The 22,253-nt window shown below is 41.5% G+C and overlaps 1 protein-coding gene across 1 annotated transcript in view; it reads right to left on the minus strand.

Annotated features, from left to right (window-relative positions):
- BICC1 (BicC family RNA binding protein 1) overlaps window positions 1–18,812 on the minus strand; it is a 169,771-nt gene extending 150,959 nt beyond the window's left edge. The window contains exon 1 of the mRNA XM_020802263.3: window positions 17,904–18,812. Within this exon, the coding sequence (XP_020657922.3) occupies window positions 17,904–18,594 (691 nt within the window). The 5' untranslated portion in view covers window positions 18,595–18,812. The remainder of the gene's footprint in view (window positions 1–17,903) is intronic.
- Between the last annotated feature and the right edge of the window lie 3,441 nt (window positions 18,813–22,253).

Raw genomic sequence — 22,253 nt, forward strand, 5'->3', positions numbered from 1 at the left:
TGCACAGCAGGATTCTCAGAAGGTTTAACAAGTGTGAATTTAACTCTATTGCAAAGCTGGCTAGATAGCTCAGGTATCTGGCTTCAGAGCCAGAATTTGGGAGTTCATTTCCCCTTTGTCCATCCCTGAAAAGCCAGCCTATGTGGCCTTGGGCAAGCTGCACACTGCCAGAGCATCCTTAGAGAAAGGGAATGGGGAACAACTTCTGAGTGTTCTCTGAAAAAGGTAATCCATAAGGCAGAATTGGCAGCACACAACTATTACTATTACATTGTCCTTACAAGCTGAATGCCCTGGATGTCTTATGAGGTCAGAAAATAGCCCAAACTCATTCAATGGATTTTTAAAAAAAATCTATCAGAATGAGAACTATTCTTGAATCTGAATAACTCAGATGGTTTTCTTCTAATTCCTGAGAGGTTATAAACACCAAACACTCAAACCAAACACTCAAACAGCTCCTCTCCACCCTGACTGTTTTGTAAGAATGGCAGCAAAATCACTAGTCATATAATTACTTCCTCTAGCAGAATCTATCATAAGCATTGTAAAATACAGAAATGAGCAACTGATTGCATGCTTAAATAAACTAATAATTTAAATTCTGAGCAGTGAACTTAAAATTTAAAATGTACAAAAATAGGATAATAAAATAGCACAAGAAAAAGAAGCGAAGAGAGAGAGAGAAGTCCCTGGGGATGGTCATTTCATGGAAGAAACATAGTCACTGAAACGTTCCTCTCTCTTCTAACATGTAACAGCTTAGAACCTCGATACTGGTCTCTCCTACAAAACCACCCTTCCCATCTGCTCTTTGAAACTCATGATGTTAAGAACAGTTATATCAAAGAAGCTAAAAGAGCGAATACTAGTAATCGTGCTTTTGCAGTGGTGGCCCCGTCTCTTTGGAATAAACTTCCAATGGAAGTTCAAGAGGCTCCTTCCCTACAGCTCTTTTAAGAAATAGATAAAAACTGAACTTTTTAAAGTTGTGAACACTGACCTTGGATTTCAATTTAACTGTTTATTTTAATTTTAAGTAGGGTTTGCTTATGTCAAGGAACAATGTATTTGTGGATTTAAATTGTATGTTTGTTTTCGGCTTTATTTTACTCAACTTACTGTTGTAAACCACCCAGAGAGTACTATGCACTATGGGGTGGTATACAAGTTAAATAAATGAATGAACATCCATCCACTTTGCCTTGATTAGGCTTAAGACTTTACTCACTTTAAGCTTCACCTCATTTTTTCCACCCTGATTGTCTCTTATTATGGATACAAGTCCTTGAATTCCAGCATATCCAAGGAAGAGTCTGTGAGAAGTTGCTTTATTTGTGGCTCTGTTTGTTATTTTTAAATATTTGGATTTTGGTGCATATGGTTTAATACTGTATCTTCTAAATCTTAGTGCTTTTGTTCAGTGCTTTGGCCATCTTGCTGGAAGAAAAAATTGTAGATAAACAGCCTTACTGATGAACTTTAGGGAGAATCATTCTGCCTGAGGAATATCCAGCCTCTTGCTCAGTTATAAATTGGGAATGGTTTCTAGTTTCATAAGGACAAAACCCGAAAATCTGAATGAGTCATTCATTTCCTCTGTCCTTGCAGCAAAATCAGGAATTCCCCTGCCAATTAACTCAGCATGTCTCATATCAAAAGGATGGGAAATGTAATGCCTTGTGCTCCAAAGGTACCACTCAATTTCCAGGCCCAATTCAAAGTCCTAGTCAGCTTGCACTGTTGGAGGGCCAAGCACAAGCAAATGGACTGTGTTTACCAGTAACCACTTTGTTTGCATAGAACCAGGATTCTCTAGAATCTTGGTTTACTTGTTCTGTGCCAACACAATCAGTCTGTTCAATATTTATTCAAAGGATACACCAACATAATTTGTTCTCGCTTGAGTATTCATTTTCTCAACATTGCCCCTTAGTTTACAGGTCTTTGTTGTATGTTTATCTTTATTTCCTAAAATTACTGTATTTAAGTGCATATTGCTTTCACTTTTTCTGCAGAGTTGATGGAAAATCTTTTGTTGTGTGAATTTTCCTTGAGTAAAATGTTTTCAAAAGACTTTAAGGTACTTCTTATTTTGGGACTTGCTTACATGTCACTGATGCTCTCTTCAATTACCTCAAGCTATATGAATTGCCTAATTTTCAGCATTATACACCTGATCAGACTCTGAAAAAGTGGACTGCAGACCCCCAACTCCCCTCCCACTATCATCATCAGCGGCTAAGCCATCTGGAGGATTCTAGAAGCTGTAGTCCCAAAAAGGAAATTCCAAGCTTTGTACTTGTTACTCTTCCATAAGTGCTATGCATTGGTAGAGAGAGTTGAGCTGGGGCTAGATGCACCAGTGGCCTGAACTCTATAAACCTTTCCTATTGTATTACGTTTCTGTCACTTTCAGGGTTTAGGGAAATACTGAATTAGTGGTTTTACTACCTTCATGCCCCAGTGAGCTTCCATGGGTGAGCAGGGATTCAAACCCTGGTCTCCAGAGTCCTAGTCTGCCACCCTATCCACTACAGCATTCTGGCTACCCAGTTTCAAATCTTTGTGGATACAGAGTAGAATTTAGCTACTATATTGTCTGTCCACTGCAAAGAACTAGTCTTTCAACAACTTTTTCAAAACCTTATGTAATGAGAATTGTATGACATATATATTTTAATCAAACAACACTTTTTAGAGTACAAATAATTTTTTTACAGAACCCAGCAAGCCAAGTGCCCAGTTTGCTGGGGGAGGCAATGGTAGCCTGCATAATTAAATTGCAAACTGCCCAGAGAGTGCTTTAAGCACTATCTGGCAGTATATAAGTAGCACACCTTTATATAATGTGGTTTTAGAATGCTTTCTGAAATTTTATGCTGAAGAATTTCACAAAGTCCTTATCAATTCTTCAACATTCATGCACTTATGTAAATCATCATAAGATAAAGCCAGGTGCACATTATCTTTAAAATTTATCTGACAGCACTGATTTTTTTTTTTACTATTAATATAAAACACTTTACTCCGCCTCAAACTGAACTCAAATCTAAGTTGGATAAAAGATTTTATTTCTTAATCTGAAGAGATTTAGTTGCAACTAAGGTCAGGATAACTAGTGTGTAATTATAAGGTCTTATGTTAGCTGGCTGGATAGCTCAGCGGTTTAGGTATCTGGCTGGAGAGCCAGAGGTTGGGAGCTTGATTCCCCACTGTGCCTCCAGGGAGATTTGCCAGCCTGTGTATTTTTGGGCAAGCTCCACAATGCCTCCAGGGTGCCCCTGTACGAAGGGAATAGGAAGCCACTTACGAATATCCTCTACCCTGGAAAAGACTGACATAAGTCAGAATCATCTTGACAGCAAACAGTTGTTATTATGTTAGTTTACCTTAATTCTGAGATTTATAGTAATGTTTTTAGGGAGCACAAATATTTATAAATAGGTATGGGACTAAGCTGGAACAGAGTTAGTCTGTTTTTAACATCCCACTCACTTCCATGTTTCCCACTATTTGTTCCTACTTCAATACCTCTTCTTCATTATGAATATTTCAGTTCTTATGGTTGTTGTGGTTTTTTCGGGCTCTTTGGCTGTGTTCTGAAGGTTGTTTTTCCTAACATTTCGGCAGTCTCTGTGGCCGGCATCTTCAGAGGACAGCACTCTGTGCTCTGGTGTAGTTCTTCTTCACAACTGCTACACAGACAACCCTAACCAGGGTTTGTGTAGTGGACGGAGAATATACCAGATCTAATCTGGCCAATGATGTAACTAAGGCCAATGAAACCATTAATTCAGAGGGAGGATAGTACCTTGTGATTTGCAAAACAGATGCAAGAAACATCTTGAGATCTTCTGCAGCAAAGAACCATTGCAAATCACAGGGTTGTGGGGAAGGCTATCAGCATGTACAGTAATATGTGCAAACAGTAACCATTTACCAACTCCACAATCGAACCACCTGAATTATAATTTTAAAAAAACTGCTTGGGTCAGTGTTTTAGCTCAGCATACATTCTATCTTTGTCCAGTTATCAGAGGCTATACTCTGGCTTAGAATTTTACCATTAGGGTGACAGTTGAGAGTTCTGCAAATGCAGTCTTATCAACAGCTTCATTACTACAAAGACATTAATGATCACTGGAACATTCCTTATCAGATCCTCCTCATCCTTGCTCTCTCCCCCAATCCAAGCAGAAACACTGAAATTATGGTAAAGACAGAGTAGATCATGTTACATGAAGAGCATCCCAGACCCGGGTTTAGTAAACAAATCAGCTCTCTAGAATTGCTAGCAATCAGACTGTATAAACGGTATACCACTCTGAACTCCTGAGAACTATGAGATACTAATATGATAGAAAGAAATGATCCAAAAGACTAGGGAAGAATCAAATCATGATTTAAATTGTAAAAAAAATCTCATTTTAAAAAAATTAAATTGTGATTTAAATCAAATCCACCTGCAAGAAACATAGAACTCATTTTAAATAACTGATCCTAAGAATCTGATTTCAGTGAATTCATTTATAAGGTGAATCTGTTCTTCTATGATTGCTACAGAAGATTCAAACCAGAAGTGGTCTTGATAAGACCTCATGTAGCCACCAAATGAACAAACGAACCAACGAACCAACCACCTTCCTTCTCAGTGGCCTACTGTTCTCCTTCTGAGCTGCTTGCATACTAACTCTTCCTTCTACAAGGGTCTATGCAGTGGGGTCTCGACTTATGAACGGCTCGACATACGAACGTTTCGACTTACGAACTGCTCTCATAGGAATATATGGATTCGACTTACGAACTTAGATTCGAGTTACGAACTCTTTTTTTCCCTTTTTTTAAAAGCTAAGTCATCTTAGGTCAAAAGGAAAAAAGAAAAAAATTATCCCCCTCTAGTGGCAGAAGGCGGAATAGCAAGCTTCCCATTAGTTTCTATGGACGAAAAGAGCAGATACGGATTAAATGGTTTTCAATGCATTCCTATGGGAAATGCAGATTCGACTTAAGAACTTTTCGACCTGAGAACTGCCTTCCAATACCAATTAAGTTCGTAAGTCAAGACCCCACTGTATACTATTCTTTTGACATGGGTTGCTTCTGCACCTTCCTGCCACCATGTTTTCTACAGATGAATTTCCACATCCATAGGAGGGGGGGGTTAATTACACAGTATGCATACTTGCACAAGTTATTCTGATTCTAGAAATTCAATTTCTTGATGTGGAATACACATGGTCCCCATTAGTCTTCCCAAAACATCAAACATGTACAGTTATGAAGATATTTCAGTTTTCAAGCTAGTGTAAAGAATAAACATTGACGTGTTTATTCACTGAGCAGGGAGGTTTTAATCAGGCTGTCCACAATAAGCAGTTAACAGGACATACTTTCCAGTGATAGGTAAAGATTATAATGTAACCAACAAGAATGTGCAAGCCTGCAATACTTAACCAAGGCATTCCTGCCAAACCAAGATAGCCTGTTGCAGTATGAAGGAAACAGTGAAATTTGAGGCAGTGGTATTATTACAATAGTCAACAAAGGAATGTAGGAATATTTTAAAGACTACAACTCCCACAAATCCATTCCATGTATTTATTTTTCTATAGGAAAGCCCAATCAGCAAATTTGGCACATGAAAGCTTAAAAAAATAACTGAAACTTTCCCTCTGTGTGCACATGAAATACAAAATGTGAATGCTATTAAAGATGTCCTGGTTACTATAGAAGCCAGACGGTTAACCTGAAACTTCAGCATTTTGGCTTGCTAAATAAAGAACTACAGAAATACATTACATTAAAATGTAGACATAAGGAGAGACAGACCTTGATCGTTTTAGAGGTTTATTATTACTAGGAGTGTTTATACATGAAAGAATGAACTTCCTGCTTTGCCCACCTTCCAGAGAAGCCTGACTTTAATTCTTATGTGGAATACTAACTTGAACTGCTGAATGTAGTTTTACATAAATATGCAATTACTATTTAAGCACAGTGAGTCCTTTTACCTTTACAGTTAAAATGTAATAATCACATTTATATAGAGATGTACAAACCAGCTTTGGCAGAGTTCCTTTTGTAGATTTCTGGTTATGCTCATTTAGTATTTGATGGTGCATATTCAAGTGTACAAGGCTTGAAGCTAAAAACAACTGAATTCCACTTTGACATAAAGGTGTCAACACCATATTAATAACAAAATATATCTCAAACTTATTTCTCTCTCCTGAAAAAGACTCTTTCCATTATTCGATGGATATTTCTACACTGTAATGTGGTAGACTATGTGCACACACACACACACACACACACACACACACAAATACAACCTCTAAGCCTCTGATATGTTCTTACCAAGAAAGGTCCCATTGCAGCTGAAATCCCAGAGGTGCTGTTAAGGAACATAGCATGCATACACTTTCATTCCCCAAACAACTGCACTACTAGCAAACTTGCAGGAGAATTATTCTGTTAGGGGTGGGGAATTCAGTGTTAACTCTCCATCTGCTCCGTCTGGGGTTTGTGTGGTAAAAGCAAAGGTGCTGGTGGGTTCAAAGAGCAACAGCATAGCACCTCAGGCCTTAGAAATGTCCCACACATAGTGTACTATGAAGCATCATTAATACAATAGACTAGAGCTCTGTTTTCTACAATTCTTTCGGTGAACCAGTCTTGCCAATTACACTGTGCAGAATGGAACCATGGAACAGGAGTCTCAAGCTATGACAATATCTAAATCAGTGGTGGTGAACCGTTTTGGGTCCGAGTGCCCAAATTGGGGGGGGGGGACAACTAGCGGGTGGCAGGCAGTGGCGGAGGAACCAGAAGTGGCAGTAGAAGGGGGAATCCTGGGCATGGAGGTGCCTTAAGACCCCACTCTGGATCCGCCACCAGCACCAGCTGCTCTGGATCCTGGCCCGCCGCCTGTCAAAGCACCAGCACTGCAGCTGCAGCTGCCTCCTGAGGTTTCGCTGCGGGCGGGGAGGAGTAGCGATCCGGCAACTTATGGCTCACGTGCCCGCAGAAAGGGCTCTGTGTACCAGCTCTGGCATGCGTGCCATAGGTTCACCATCACTGATCTGAATGAAGACACAGCTTCCTGACATAAGCAAAAAGATAATCTCTGCTTCATTCTATTGCCTAGAATGATGAATAGGGATGGGATTGTCAGTTTCCTTAGACTACAGATTCCATAATTCCCCATTCTAGGAGTTCAACTTGACTTGTACACACCCTACAGAATCAAAATGTGGCTCTTCTGAGAGAAAAGGCTGGATGTCTTTAAGGCTTAGCTAGCTCCGACCAAGCTTCCTGGTCCTGCCCCAGTGCTAGCTGGGAACTTTCCTTCCAAACAGGAAGCTAGGTGGAGCGAGACTTGGCTAAGCCTCAAAGCCTTCCAGTTTAGGCCTTTTCTCTCAGGTGAAGCACATTTAGATGTCTGCAAATCAGGCAGATCTCCTAGAATGAGAAATTACAGAATCTGTAGTTAAAAAATAAATAAATCTAAAAACCTCATCCCTAGAGGTGAAAATTCACACTATGACTGGTTACCGCATTGAACGCTCCGAGAACTGGTATATATCTCCCACCCTCGATGAACACCAAGAAAAGTGCAGTTAGTATAATAATGTATTTCTGAAGAGCGTTCACCAATTGATGATTGCAAATAAGTGTACCAAGAATTTTTTCTGCATATTGCAAATAATAAACAAAGTCTACTGAAACCACAAAAACACGACATTCTTTGTAAAACACTGTGCATGTGATGCAAATGTTGCAAGAACACATTTGAGAAATTCATAAAGTTGCATAAATAAGGAAGTGTATCCTGAAAATCCCCCAGGAATTCTGAAGCCAAAACACACACATGGGGTCAACTCTGCTCCTCACCACTGAAGCAATACTTGGCATGCTTAGCACACATGTTTTTGAGCCTTACTAAATAAAAACCCTAAATACAAGCTTGTCAGATTTTAAATATATTATGGGGCAGGAGGAGTAAGAAAAAGCAAACAAGCTGCCAAGCTGGGGGGGGGGGGGAGAGAAAACTCAGAGGCATTGAAGTGGCCTAGCAGTCTTTTTAGATGCTCCATTTCAGGAAAGCTTCAGTTTTGTGAAACTAAATATTCAAAACTCATATGATGAAATTTATAATGTTGCCTCTAGCCAGCATCTCTGGTTTGCCTAATAAAATCTGCAACTATTTTATTAGATATTTTTGTTCAACGGAGTAAGAGCTTGCTCTCTTTGTGGAGTCCACAGAAAGCTGTAGCAGAGTAAGTGAAAACCTGAAAGATGGATTGGTCTTTGGTACCAATTTTTATATCTATAGTCATGGAATCAATTAAGCTTGAGTTGTTTGAAAGTAATGTTCTTCCTCCTTACACAAAGTTTTCTTCTTTTCAGCAGCATTGGCCTTCCCTCTATACAGCCTACAATACCACTGTAGTTAAGTAACTTTTTGCTGCTCTTCTCTGGCCCTGTACTGAAAAGGTAGTGTTGCCCTGCATTAAACAAAGAACCATTGAATGGTCTTGCATTTCAGAAGAGAAACTATAAATGTTTAGGACAGAGGCTTGCAGGGAGAAAGGCCCATTAAGAAAATGTTCACAAAGCACAATATAATTAGTTTTTTTCTTACCCTGACAAGCCCACTGTGTAGCACAGATAACTAACTCAGGTAACTTACAAGTACTGTGGACCTGAAGGCAACTGAATATTTTCTTACGACATTAACTTTTGTATATTTACAAGGCAGTGTCACGTTGGACTCTTAAATTAGCTATACTATACTGTCTCTTCCAAGCATGCTAGGCCAAGTTTGGTAAATTACTGCTCCACCTCTCAAAAGTAATTTAGTAGCAACCTACTGTTTACAAAGTATAAACTCTACAGATGTTGGGAAAAATCCAGTAGTTAACACTATACCATATGCACTATGGTGCCCCTAGTTCTCTTTTTTTTGCAGAATTTTCCATGATATACCGGTAACCCTAGAGTCAGTAAAGTATGGGAAACATACATATAATCTCCAACTAGGACTGTTCACAGGTTCCTATTGCTATCCTTTGACCTCCACTCTACAATACACTTAGGACAATAAATTAATGAGTTTTGTATTTACACATTAAAATTCCCCACCGATATATAACGCCTGTTCCACATTTTCTCATTTAATAATTTAATACTATAGTACTACCCACACTTTGGAAACCACCATGAGCATGAGATGATATACAGATTATATTAATTAAATTACATTACACTATGCAATTATCCAAATCAGCCAAGGTCTTCCAAATTGAAATCTTTGTAACAAACTCCTCCAATATCTTGCAGGAGATGGGTGGTTGACACAATTGCTGCCTAAGTACCCCCTCTCTGCACGCACAGCCCAGACAGTTCCTTGGTATACATCTGAACTGTGGGCGATTAAGCAAGAGGGGAGATGGCTGGAGCGCAGGTGGAGGAAATCCCACTAGGAGTCCAATCGAACACAACTTAGAGCCCATTATTGGGCCTATTTCGTGGCAATATGGCTGGCGAAACAGTAATATTTCGCCATCCATATTTCTTCCTCAGAATGTTGTCCAGCAGAGCTATTTCGGGTGATTCGGGATGTTCTTCAACGGAGAAATCTGGTGGCGGTCCCAGACCACTCATCAGCTCGCTGTGATGAGTCTGCCATTCATTGTGAGGGAAAATTTGCTCAGATTCACAGTGAGTTGGATTCTACCATTAGTGCAGAATCAGAGAATGTATCCAGTGTGCGGTGCTAATACTCATTAAGTATTAATGAATTAGTTTCAATTGATGACACCCGAGGATGTGGACAGGGTGCTTGGATCTGTCCATTTTACCATCACTCTGCTTGCCCATCTTGGCTAATTGGAAGATCTGCCAGGGGGGGTTGCAACTGGGTCCAGGAGGCCATGAACACCTCTTTGAGAGAGGAAGAGGTCCCTACCTCCTTGAAAGAGGCAGTAATTCAGCCACTCCTTAATAAGCCTAACCTGGACCCAGAGCTTGTGGTTAACTACCAACCAGTGGCGAACCTCCCTTATTTGGGCAAGGTGTTGGAGCAGGTTGTGGCCCAGTAACTGCAGGTGCTGCTGCATGAAACGGATTTTCTGGATCGATTTCAATCGGGTTTCAGGCCGGGCTATGGTACAGAGACTGCCTTGGTCGCCCTGTCCTATAACCTTTGCCGGGAGAGAGACAGGGAGAATATGACCCTGTTGATACACCTGGACCTCTCAGTGGCTTTTGACATCATTGACCATGGTGTCCTTCTGGATAAGCTGGCTGGGTTGGGAGTTGGGGGCACTGCTTTACGGTGGTTCCGCTCCTTCCTGACTGCCTGTGACCAGAAGGTGATACTGGGAAACAGTTGCTCTGCCCTATGGCATTTATGGCATGAAGTTCCTTAGGGCTTGATACTGTCTCCCATGCTGTTCAACATTTACATGGAACCACCTGGAGAGGTCATCAGGAGGTTTGGGCTGAGGAGTCAACAATATGTATGCTGATGACAGTCAGCTCTACCTCTCGTTTTCCACCAATCCAGGTGAGGCGCTTTCTGTGCTGAACTCGTGTCTGGACCTGATAATGGACTGGACGAGGGTTAATAAATTGGAACTCAATCCAGACAAGACGGAAGTGCTGTTAGTGGGTGCTTCACCGGACAGGCTGGAGGGCCATTTCCATGCCCTGAATGGTGTTGCACTCCCCCTAATGGACAAGGTCCTCAACCTGGGGGTGCTGCTAGACCCTGGTCTAACTCGGGAAGCCCAGGTGGACTCTGTGGCCAGGGCGCCTTCCTTCAGCTGTGGAAATTATACCAGCTACAGCCCTACCTGGGTGTGCAGCCTCATGTCAGTTACGGTTGGTAACATCCCATATAGATTACTGCAATGCGTTGTACGTGGGGCTGCCTTTGAAGAGTAGACCCTTGGTCTAGATGGGTGGGATAAAAATCTACTATATAAAATGATAAATAAAGCTGGTCTGGCAATTGCAACTGGTTCAGAATAGAGCTGCACGGCTGGTGAATTGTGGGGCCTCTAGGGAACACATCAGGCCAGTTCTGTTCAAATTATGTACATTAGCTACTAGTCACTGCCCGGGCCTAATTCAAAGTGCTTGTTTTGATGTATAAAGCCCTAAATGGCTTGGGCCCTGGTTACCTGAAGGACCACCTGCTTACATATGAACCTACCCAGCAATTAAGATATAGCCAAGGGGCCTTCCTGAAAGAGCCATCCCTCAAGGAGGTAAGAGGGATGGCTTGTAGACAAAAGGCCTTTTTGGCAGCTGCCCCCAGACTATGGAATGCCATCCCAAGGGAGATTCGTATGGCACCAACATTCATGACCTTTTGGTGCCAGGTCAAAACCTTCCTGTTCCAGAAGGTTTCTAATTGAAATACAGTGGGGTCTCAACTTAAGAATGGCTCGAGTTAAGAACATTTTGACTTAAGAACCACTCTCATAGGAAAATATTGACTTGACTTACATACTTAGATTTGAGTTAAGAACTGAAAAAAATCCACGTGGGAGGCAGGGAAAGTGCAAAATGTGAACTTTCAGTTAACTGTTGGCTAGTGAAAAGGGTGCCTGTCTGCTTCCTCACTCCTCCCAGCGTTTAGAGAGTGGATTGGGAGTCTTCAGACTGCCTGGTACTGCCTGGACTGTATTTTCCCTGCCTTCCCTGAACCTTTCTTGACCTAAGAAAAAAAGAAACAAAATATCCCCCTCTAGTGGTCGAAGGCGGAATAGCAGCTTCCCATTAGTTTCTATGGACGGAAAAGAGCAGATACGGATCAAATGGTTTTCAATGCATTTCTATGGGAAATGCAGATTTGACCTGAGAACTTTTTGACTTGAGAACCGCCTTCCAATACGGATTAAGTTCTCAAGTCAAGACCCCACTGTAATATCAGCTGTGGGTCCTGATGGTAATTTTTGAAGATACAATTTAAAATACAATTTTAATTGTATTTTAATTGTTTTATCTTTTTATTGCATTCAAATTGTTGAAAGCCTCCCAGAGACCATTGGATAGCGTGGGTGGCATTAATTAATTAATTTTTAATTAATTAATTAAATAGTAAACTTTCAGGGAAGAATCAGGCAAAATGCAGACTGTACATACATGGCACAGAAAGCAGAGCTTCTTCAAAATTCATTACTCAAATTGACAGCTCCACGGTCAAATTTAGCACCAACTGTGCAACTTTTAGATCCTCTTGAAAGGGAGTGTAAAACACATTGCAATAATCAAATCTGGAGTTCAACAGGAGATGCAGTTGAAGTTGGACAGTAGTATTCTAAATTTTAAAGAATCTAATGAGGGCTTCACATATTCCAGCATGGAGGAATTCACTACTTTTACATTCAATTCTTCAATCCCATTCTGATTTCTTTTAATCATCATTAAAAAGGCAAGAATCCAGAGAACAAGTGATAGGTGTCAAACTTCCTAACAGTTTGAAATCTTATTCTGCTCTTCATTCCTAATCAATTAGGAACTTGCAGTATTTGTATCTTGCAAACACATCTTTTTTATGTGCAATACACATCTTTTTTTTTCCTTCCTAATGACCAGTACCCTGTTGAACCCTTCCACACTTGTGGAGCTCCAAGTGCTGCAGCTGCGACAGAAGCATTATCATGAGCATCTTGGCCGGCATTACTAGGTTTGCAAATGACACCTCATCAGACTACTGCAGCACATTCACACCTGGAGTTTCTTGTATTAAAATACTGAACAGGATATTGGTCAATAATTATGCTGTTTTTTTCAGGTTTATATACAGAACTAATAAACATCAATGTTGAACAAAAAATATAAGTTCTTATTCAAATGAGTTTTTAATTTTAAATGTTAAAATGTCCTTTATTCTTTAAAAAATCACTATATGATGGGAGTTTTAATTTACAATGGGTTTTGTCTCAAATATCTCTTTATGGAATTTGGATTATAAATTCGATTTCTATATTGAGGTAATACATTCATGTAATATTCTGTTAGATGCTCTGTAAACAGAATCTAACAGTTGTTGGATTGAGGCCTCAATTTTATGAGGGTCCATAGATTCAGATTAATCTTTCTATCTTCCCTAATACTCAATCTAATAATGATCAGAAAATCTGAAGTTCTCCAGAGATTTATACTTGTTAACAGCAACATATGGAGGTGTAAAATTAACAGAACTGATCTGCACTGTTTTCAACTCTGATTTAAGTAATTCCTGTAGATTTTTCTCTTCTCTTAACATTATAGCGCTCACAATTCTCAGAAGTCTTATTTCCAGGATTGTTTTCAATAGTTTCCTTGAGTAATATTCATCCTCTTAAAGCAACTACCCTAACTACTGTCACTGTGCAACTTTCAGTAGACAAAGTCAAGCCTGCACCTCTCTCCCTGTCTGGAAGTGCACACTTTCAGATATTAGAATGACAGTGAATTGAAGATTGTTTGAAGTCAATAAAATAAGTTAACTAGGAAATCTGTATTAAGGTTATAACAAGCAAGGCAGGCCTTTTTGGAGGACAAAAACTGCATGACTAGATTGATTTTTCTGAATGCTGATTTAAATAATAGTTAAAAATGATTTACATAAAATTCATCCTGTTTAAAGGCATCTTCAAATCTGAAGTTAAATTATAGCAATTACAGTAAGTGTCATGAACTCTTTGCTCAGTTGCATACCAAAATCCTTCTATCAGCAAAACAAAATATTAACTGCTTAAAGATTAACCTACCCCCAGGAGTCTGAATCTAATTTGAAACAAATTCCAAACATTATATTGTCATACCAACCACCTTCCTACTACCCACAATTCACTGAAGTGATAAAAAGCAACATTATGACTATTGAACTAAACTTTCAGAATGTAGCAAACACATGGACAGCCCAGCCAGGGAGAGATCTGTGAAAAGCAAAAAAAATCTCTCTTTTTTGGCAGCAAAGTAGGAAGAGAATTCTTGAAAATAACAAATCATTAACATGCCATACAGACAGATAGGGACTACAAAATATTATCAAGATGTGCGGTGAAGGCTTCTATTCACGTGCTTCACAGTAATAATGACATGGAATTTAAAATAACAATGTGGATACTACTTTCAAAGTTCTTACAGAAATGTTTAACTTTGTACATATTTCAGTGCTAGCCCTTGTTCTGTTCATCAATGAAAACAATACAAATGGTGAAAGAGAGATAAAGTAACCAGAGAAAATGCTTATGTGATCAGAGTACCTACAATGTGGCACTGCATTCATGGTAACATAGGATCAGCATCAAGAATGTGTGATGCTCAAGATGTTGTTGAACTGCAGCTTCCATCAGCTCTAGACAACCCTGTGAATGATGCGCATTGATGGGAATACATGCAACAAAATCTGCAGGGCCCATGTCTGATATACAAAATGTAAGAACTCAGCTGAATCAGACCAAAGTTGGCCATCCTGCTTTGACTAGTAGTAAGCCATATGACTGTGAGCACTTCACAAGGTCAGCATAAAGGAAATCAGCAACACCTGTGATATTTATCACTGACCTGATTGCTAGCTGTTATAGCTAGCAACCAGGTCTAGATCTGTCCTCCAGAAATCACATATTAGTCAGATTGAATATGTTTCACCACTGCAACATTTATTTGACCTTCTGCTAAAAAGGGAATCCCAGGGTAGCTTCCCAATACAGACAGAATATTAAGATAGAAGAATGTGGTGAAGTTATTTGCTTTGTTCTCCTCTATAAAAAACATCCAGTCTCTGATCTCTATCAGTAAGGGGGAGGCATCATTAAAAGCTGAAGTAGTTAAGAGTTTCTGTGCAGGCCCAATAATTTTCAATTTGCACATCTTGCCTGTAACCTTAAAATGAAATATGTCACTGAAAAATTACTCATATTTCCAGCAATACCAAAATAATTCAGAACAACAGAATGTAATACTTTAAATTCCAATTACTGGCAATGATCAGGCCATGTTTGCAGCAAAACCTCATACATTTTCCATCAAATACTTTTAAATATTTGCAGGGTCAATTTTTAGTTACCTGGCATGGTTTATTTCTCCTCTATCATTAGTCATAACACCAATTTCTCTATTACCACCAAGTCTTCATTCACAGATTTCTAACCTCCATGCTGCAGAACTCTGAGGTATGACAAAATCTTATTGGTGTTTCACCATGAGAAGTCTGGTGGTGACGGATACACTACCTAAACAACCATTTATAGAACATTTAAAATCTTCCCCTACAACTAAAAATGTGTTGGGTGAATCTTACTGAAGGCGGATAACTTTGGACAGGTCATATTTTCCAGGAGATGAAGATATGTGATGCACCACCAATACTTACCTCACACATTCCATTATTCTATTAAGATATCTAATTAACAAGTATCAAATGTCAATGTTTCAAGGAACTGCAGAACCAGACAAAAGCTGGGCAATTTAGAAAAAACAAGTGCGCACATAACAAATAGTGCTGCCTTTATCTTACTCATTTCTTTCTGAAGCTGCAAATACTAACCACAGCATACATGTGTATGGAGGCCCTGGCATTCCCTTCTATCCTATAAAGCTTCTCACGATTCTTTTCAACATTCACCATCTCCACAGCTATTATTTTCAATGTGAAAAGGAGCAAGAGGAAATTCCAACTACAGTATCTCAGAAAATATGGTACTTGAAAGAATATTCTATTTCGATTGTGCATAGGGAAGGGTCATACATCCGATTACAACAGTTGGGAGTGCAAACATTCTGAAAATCTTTAGATGATTTCTCAAAGGCCCCTTTGCCACAGATGCTTACATTACAGTAATCCATTTCCTCAAACAATAGATAAGTCAATACATCTTCCCCACCTGAAGACAGTGCTGCAGTAGATCTATGATCTAGTAAGCTGCCCAGAGACCTTTGGGTAGTGTGGGCGGCATATAAGTTAAATAAAATAAAATAAATGATTCAGAGGATCATTTGGTTAATTGTTCTCACTATACTCAGAATGTATTCATTTTGGAGTATGAATTCCATTAGCTAGGCTATTAAGAACAGCCGAAGTTTTGCCAGCAAACTAAACAGCAGCAGGATACAGTACTATGAAGCTGAACTCTGCACCAGCATTAATCACTGAAGCATTTTACTTTTATTTTTTTAAAAAGATTAGCTAATTAGATATTCATCTCCCGTTTCTGAAAATGCTAATTTCTGGACAAATCTAACTTCCTCAACTTGTTGAAACATTTCCAACTCTTAAAAGGAGCAGAGGCTACCCTTTAAGCCCTGACATCAGTAAGAAAGCAAGCTTATCCACATCCCGGACTGCACGTATTTGGGAAGAAAAAATGAAAGGAAGAAGAGACAGAAAACGGCAAGTGAGATTTAGAATCAACATACAGTATTCAAGAGTTTGCTGTACTATCTGCACTGAGCAAACTATTTTCAGCATTGTATTGGGGGGGGGGGGAGAGAGAGAGAGAGACTGAACTTGAGGCATCCCAGAAGCATCAAATTGCAACTGTTTCCATTCCCAGAACAGAGGAAGAAAATACTTTGGTTTGAAATGGGGTAGAAAGGAAAAAGACAGCCAGCATGATGTAGTTAGTGAACAGAGCAACAGAGTGGGAGACACAGGTGCAAATCTCCGTCGATCCGTGGCAATTCACTGGGAACGTGCGGCAATAGTAAAAACACTTGTTTAGTATCTTGCATACTTGCTGTAAGTGAAATTTGATTTGATAGCCTGTAACACGGAGAAAGAAAGGAAAAAAGCTGGCAATTCTATCACAAGCTGACAAGATCTGTAGAAAAAGTCAACTCCTCTAAGTCTCACACAACATCCCTATGTTTTTAATCTCCAACCTAATCCCATGTGTCTAATTCAGCAATGTGAAACATGAGTAGCCTCTTATACATTTTCCCCTTATGCCTTGACAGCCCTCTGTTTTTGTTCCCATATCTGCCACAAAATCTGGGTCAGAAAAGAACCACCATCAGCAGATGCTCCTACAACACTCAAGGAACTGAAACATTTTTCCCCAGAAAGGTATGGAAGACGAAAGGTCACTGATACCTTGACAAAATATTACTACAGTAGCTTGTCTTAACACTACAACTGGAAATATGGCTCTTATTTTTTTTAACTTCACCAGTGCTACCACCTATATATCCAGGAGACCCATTTCTCTTCTAGAACAGCCCCCAAAATTTTCCCCCTATTGTTTCACAGCTCCAAGACCATGTGGAAAAGTAACTAACCAAGAGGGAATTATCTCTTCTCAGGGGCCCTGTGCCCGTCTATGGTCTTAGAAGTGACAAGAACTTATTTTAACACTCATCAGCTACAGACTGGTGGTAAGTAACAGCAGCATCGGTATGAGTTCACTGCTCCTCTTCCAGGAATAGTTTGGGCACCCTTAACATTCACTAAAAGGGATGGGTCCCTTGAGTCACAAAGAGAAGAAAGATAAGGAGTAATGGATCAAAAAGAGTGATTCAACTGTATTCAACTGCCCCACATCCTTCCAACAGGCCAACGTCGTGCCTCCCCAACCTTCCCAGCAAGAGCGCCCCCTTTCGTCCCCTGATATCCGACACCAAGTCCATACAGACAAGGAAACAACCGGGGGAGGAGCTCTTTTTCAATTTCTCACATGAGACAAGCTTCGCCTTGCCACGTGTGGAGTAGGATGCTACCGCGCGTCATAGGCGCACAGCCTTCTATGGAGGCTCACCAAGTGCCGAAACAAGGGGCAAATCAGAGCCACCGGATTCTTCGGCTGCCTCGACGCTCTCTGCCTCCTCTCGGGTAGGCGGGGGGCTCCCCCGCAGCGCCTGCCCCGTTTCCCCTTGGCTCCCCCTACCCGCAGGCGGCTCACCTTGCAGCATGGCCTCCAGTTTCTTCCTATCCACACGGAACCGTTCCTCACCCCACTCGGGGCTGGCCGAGTGGGCGCGGGCCGCGCCGGCCGAAGAAGAGCAGCCGCCGCCGCTCCCGCTCCCGTCGTCGTCTTGCAAGGGCGAGTCGGCACTGCGCTCGCTGTTGGAGCCGGGGTCCGACAGCGGGTAGCCCTGCGGAGCCGCCATCCCTCCTCCTGCTGCTGCTGCCGCGGCAGCTCCACCGCCGAACTGCCCCGCGTTCCAGTCCCCGACGGAGGAGGAGGAGGAGGAGGAGGGGGCGGCGGCGGCGGCGACCACCGCCCCGTCGCCCTCAGCCGCCGCCGCCGCCGCTTCCCCCCCACAGCAGCAATAGCAGCAGCCGTCGTCGCCTCTTCTCCCGTTACTGCCGCCGGCGGCGACGGCTGCTCCCCGGGAAGCTATTTGGCCCCACAGCCTCCCGCCTCTTGCTTCATCCCAACCCGCCAGAGCCTCGGTGGTTCCTCCGGCGTCTGCCTTCGCCTCCAGCTCGGGTTCCCCGCCGAGCGCGCCGCTGCTCTTGTTGTGACTGTTGCTGCTGCTGCTGTTGCTGCAGCCGCCGCTCGCCTTGCAAAGTGCTTGTCCGGGGCCGGCGGCGGCTCGGCTGCGCCCCCATCCCGCCCGCAGTCCGTACAGCATCCCCGCCTCCTCCATGGGGGCCGCGAGAGAGGCGCGCGCGCTGCCGCCCGAGAGGGGAGGGAGAAGCCCGCTGGAAAAGGGCGGGCCGAAGCGGGCAGAGAAATGCCGAGCGAGGTGGTCGGAGAAGAGCCGGCGCGGGGCAGAGGAAGCTGGCTCGCTCGCTGGCTCCCCGCTCGCGCCGTGCACGCCGCGTCTGTCAAAAGCTGGGCAAGCCCCGCCCAAGCTCAATGACTTTCCCCTCCTTCTGACACGCTCTGCGTTATGTGGCCCCCAATCCGGCGAGGGCGGGAGAAGGAAAAGAGGGTCAGCTGTGGCCGCTTGCAGATTTGGTCCAGGCAGAGGCAATCTCTTCAGAAGAACGGCTCTCTCAAAGTTCCTTTTTTTTTGGGAGGGGGGGGGAGTTGGGAAGCCAAGTTGCATAATGGGGGGGGAGTTACCCTAATGTTCTCAAATAATGCCTGTCCCTTGTGTATCATTGAAGTAATAAAGAAATTTAGGTTGGAAGGTGCACGCGCCTCTCCCCACCCCCCCCACCCCCACCCCGGTGGACCGACGGATTGTTTCCTCAGTGAGAAAGAAGACGATGCCTTTACAGAGCAGAAACGTTGTGTAAAATAAATGTGGTGAAGCAAAATGCACTCACAAGCCTCCCCTGCCGATCCCGGGCAGCCTGCCTGGCTTTCCCCCAGTCGCTCTGGTAATGGGGAGCAAAGCTTCCCTACTCCCGCTTGCAATATGCAAAGGCAGTGATGGAAGACCTGGAGCGGGCTGTCTTGGACCCCCTGAAGCATCAGAGAAGCCATCCATTGGGATGTGCCCTAGTCGTGGTCCATAACGTGCCCCAGTGATTCCTGTACAATGCATAGGACAAATGTCAATTTAGTTGAAAACGTTTTTCTGCTGGACAAATGGTGGCCCCCATTCTCTAGGTGCACAGTATCTAAAGTACTGTAGTCACAACACAAATCTGCACAAGAACAGCATGATGTCTTCAGTTTTGGATTCGATTCCATTCCTAATACTTTCCAATAGAGGAAAAAGTGTATGTTTATGTTATGGGCTGTCAAGTCAAAATTCACAAATAGTGACGCTAATACAGCTTTCAAGGTAAATGAGATTGTTTAAGAAATGGTTTTACCAGCTCCACATTCACACACTGAGTTTCCACAGCAAAGCAGAGATTCAAACCCAAGCCTTCCAAGTTCCAGTCTGTCATTATGTCCACTACACCAGTTCACGTACCGTCAATAGGGTAGAACTATTCTGGAAATTATTCTGCCATAGGCCCCAGAGTAATTTGGTTGGTCCATGGCAGTGGTTCCCAACCTTGGGTAACCCAGATGTTCTTAGGCTGCAGTTCCCAGAAGCCTTCACCACCAAAACTATGATGGTTGGGGTTTCTGGGAACTGCAATCCAAAAAACCTGGGTTACCCACAGTCAGGAATTACTGGTCTATGGTATCATGCACCTTCACTTTGGGGACAGGCGCCATCTGTATGAGGCAGCAAAATGGCACAGCACAACTATCACTGGCAGAATTGTCACAGTATGGAATATTACTAATAAAAATAATTAACTATGGATTTGATTCCAACTTTCCTCAAAAGCAGTTAGAGTTGCTATTCTTTAAAAAAGTGACTTCTGATTTTGAAAAATAACTACAATAGTCACTTTAAAGTCATTTTAAAGGCTCCGAATGCAGCAGCATAACCCATAAAGCCTGTGTTTGAACCCTCTGATAAGCCAAATCTTTCCAGCAATGTAGTGAGACCATGCCCCATAGCTACAAAATTTACTTTATAGTCATAATGTAACCTACATCCTTATCATGAAAAAAAAGAGGAAGTAATAACTTATTTACAAATACTCATTTCAGAGTCCTGAGGATGTTGCATTGACCATCATCAGAACTGCCTTTTTAAAAGAATTAGAATTAATGAAGGGTAGGACTGTCAGTGGGAATTGATACAAATGAAACCACCACATGCCTGGTCAATAAATGTTTGACTCTGATGCTTGCTGGAAACAAGGAATAGATATAATTTTGCATAATTTGCTGTTTAGGAAGGCATGGAACAGCATTTCTCCACAATACTATTACAAACAGTTCACAAATACTCCAAACAATTGCTACAGGCAGTTTAGGATTAAATATGAAACACAATTAGTAGGGATTAAGCCCTATCAAAAAAGCAGGACAAAATTCCAAGTAAACATTTATAAGATTTCCTAGAAAGCTGTGTGTGTGCTTATGCATGTCCAAAGCACAGAGATTTTACTTAGAAGAATTAGTGCTTTTTGGTCTTGTGTTGCTAAATTTGAATTATGATGAGGTACTGAAAATCACAACAAATAGTCTTAAATACACTACTGTGCAATTTAACTTTGGGTATTGAAGGGGAGGCCTTTGAACTCTTAATATTGGCACCTCCTTAATAGCTTTAGGGATTTGTAGACAGCCCCTCGGAAAAGCCACTTTTGCTCAGTTTCATTCAATCATCTATAATACAAATATAATAGCTTTCGTTTATTGCTACATAATTAAGTGAATAATGAGTTTTACAGGAAATAATAGGTTAAGAGAATGCATATATTTGCAGGTATTTTACATTTATAGTTCCCAAGGTGGTGTAATGGATAGAGTGATGGACTAGGACTCTGGAAAACACGGTTTAAATCCCTGCTTAACCATGGAAAGTGACTGGGGGAGTGGACCTGGTAAAACCACCTCTTAAGTATCTCACCTACCTTGAAAGCCCTGTAAGGGTCACTATAAATGGGTTCCAACTTAACAGCACGTAACATTTATTTTATTTCCACTGGAAATGCATCTTATAACAATGGAGTTTTATATTACAGTTGCCAAGAAAGATAGAAAGATTCAGTGGCCAAAATCTGATTGGGATTTTATGTGCGCACAGAAGTAATTAGTTATATTGTCATGGCTGACTGACAAGGTGCTATGTGCCAGCTATGCACCTAGTCATTCTCCTAATTGCCCAGCACACCTCAGTCACCTTGTCAATTAACCTCAGTTAGGTACACCAACTTATGATTCTTATGAGAATACAAAATTGCAAACAGATTCTTAGTGTTTTTTTTTTGCACAAGTCTGCATTTGCTGCATGTGTTTTTTATTAATCACTTTTAGTATACTTATATTATATTTAATATAATGTATGACCAAACATAACTGACTTCTGTTGTTTATTGTTTTAGCAATTGGTGGCTGAAATCTTGGTATACTAAATTGCACCAAAGAACCAATAGAGAGGAACCAGTGGGGATTTGGTGAATCGACTCTTTTATAAGTTCCATTGGTTTAAATGGGCCTACTCTAGTTAAGACTTACTGTGTTAAAATAAGTCATAACTAGATTAGGGTCATTTGAATCAATGGAACTTAGAGAGGAGTTGACTCACTAAATTCCTACTGATTCAGTGGGCTACTCTAGTTTGACTTACTGTGATAAGCAACAGGATTTCAGTCCACATGTTTGCAGGAAATGCATGCAGGATGCTGAAATCTTTCTCTACTGCTCTTTCTTTTCTTCACCCCCTGATGTCTCACAGGGCATGTGAACAGATACCGTCAATGAGGTTCCACCTTCTTCCTCCTCAGGGGTGGTAATATGCAGTAAATACAGGGGTCTCTGGTGTAAATAAAAGGCTCA

Source organism: Pogona vitticeps, chromosome 3, assembly GCF_051106095.1.
Source record: "Pogona vitticeps strain Pit_001003342236 chromosome 3, PviZW2.1, whole genome shotgun sequence".
Taxonomy (NCBI): Eukaryota; Metazoa; Chordata; class Lepidosauria; order Squamata; family Agamidae; genus Pogona; species Pogona vitticeps.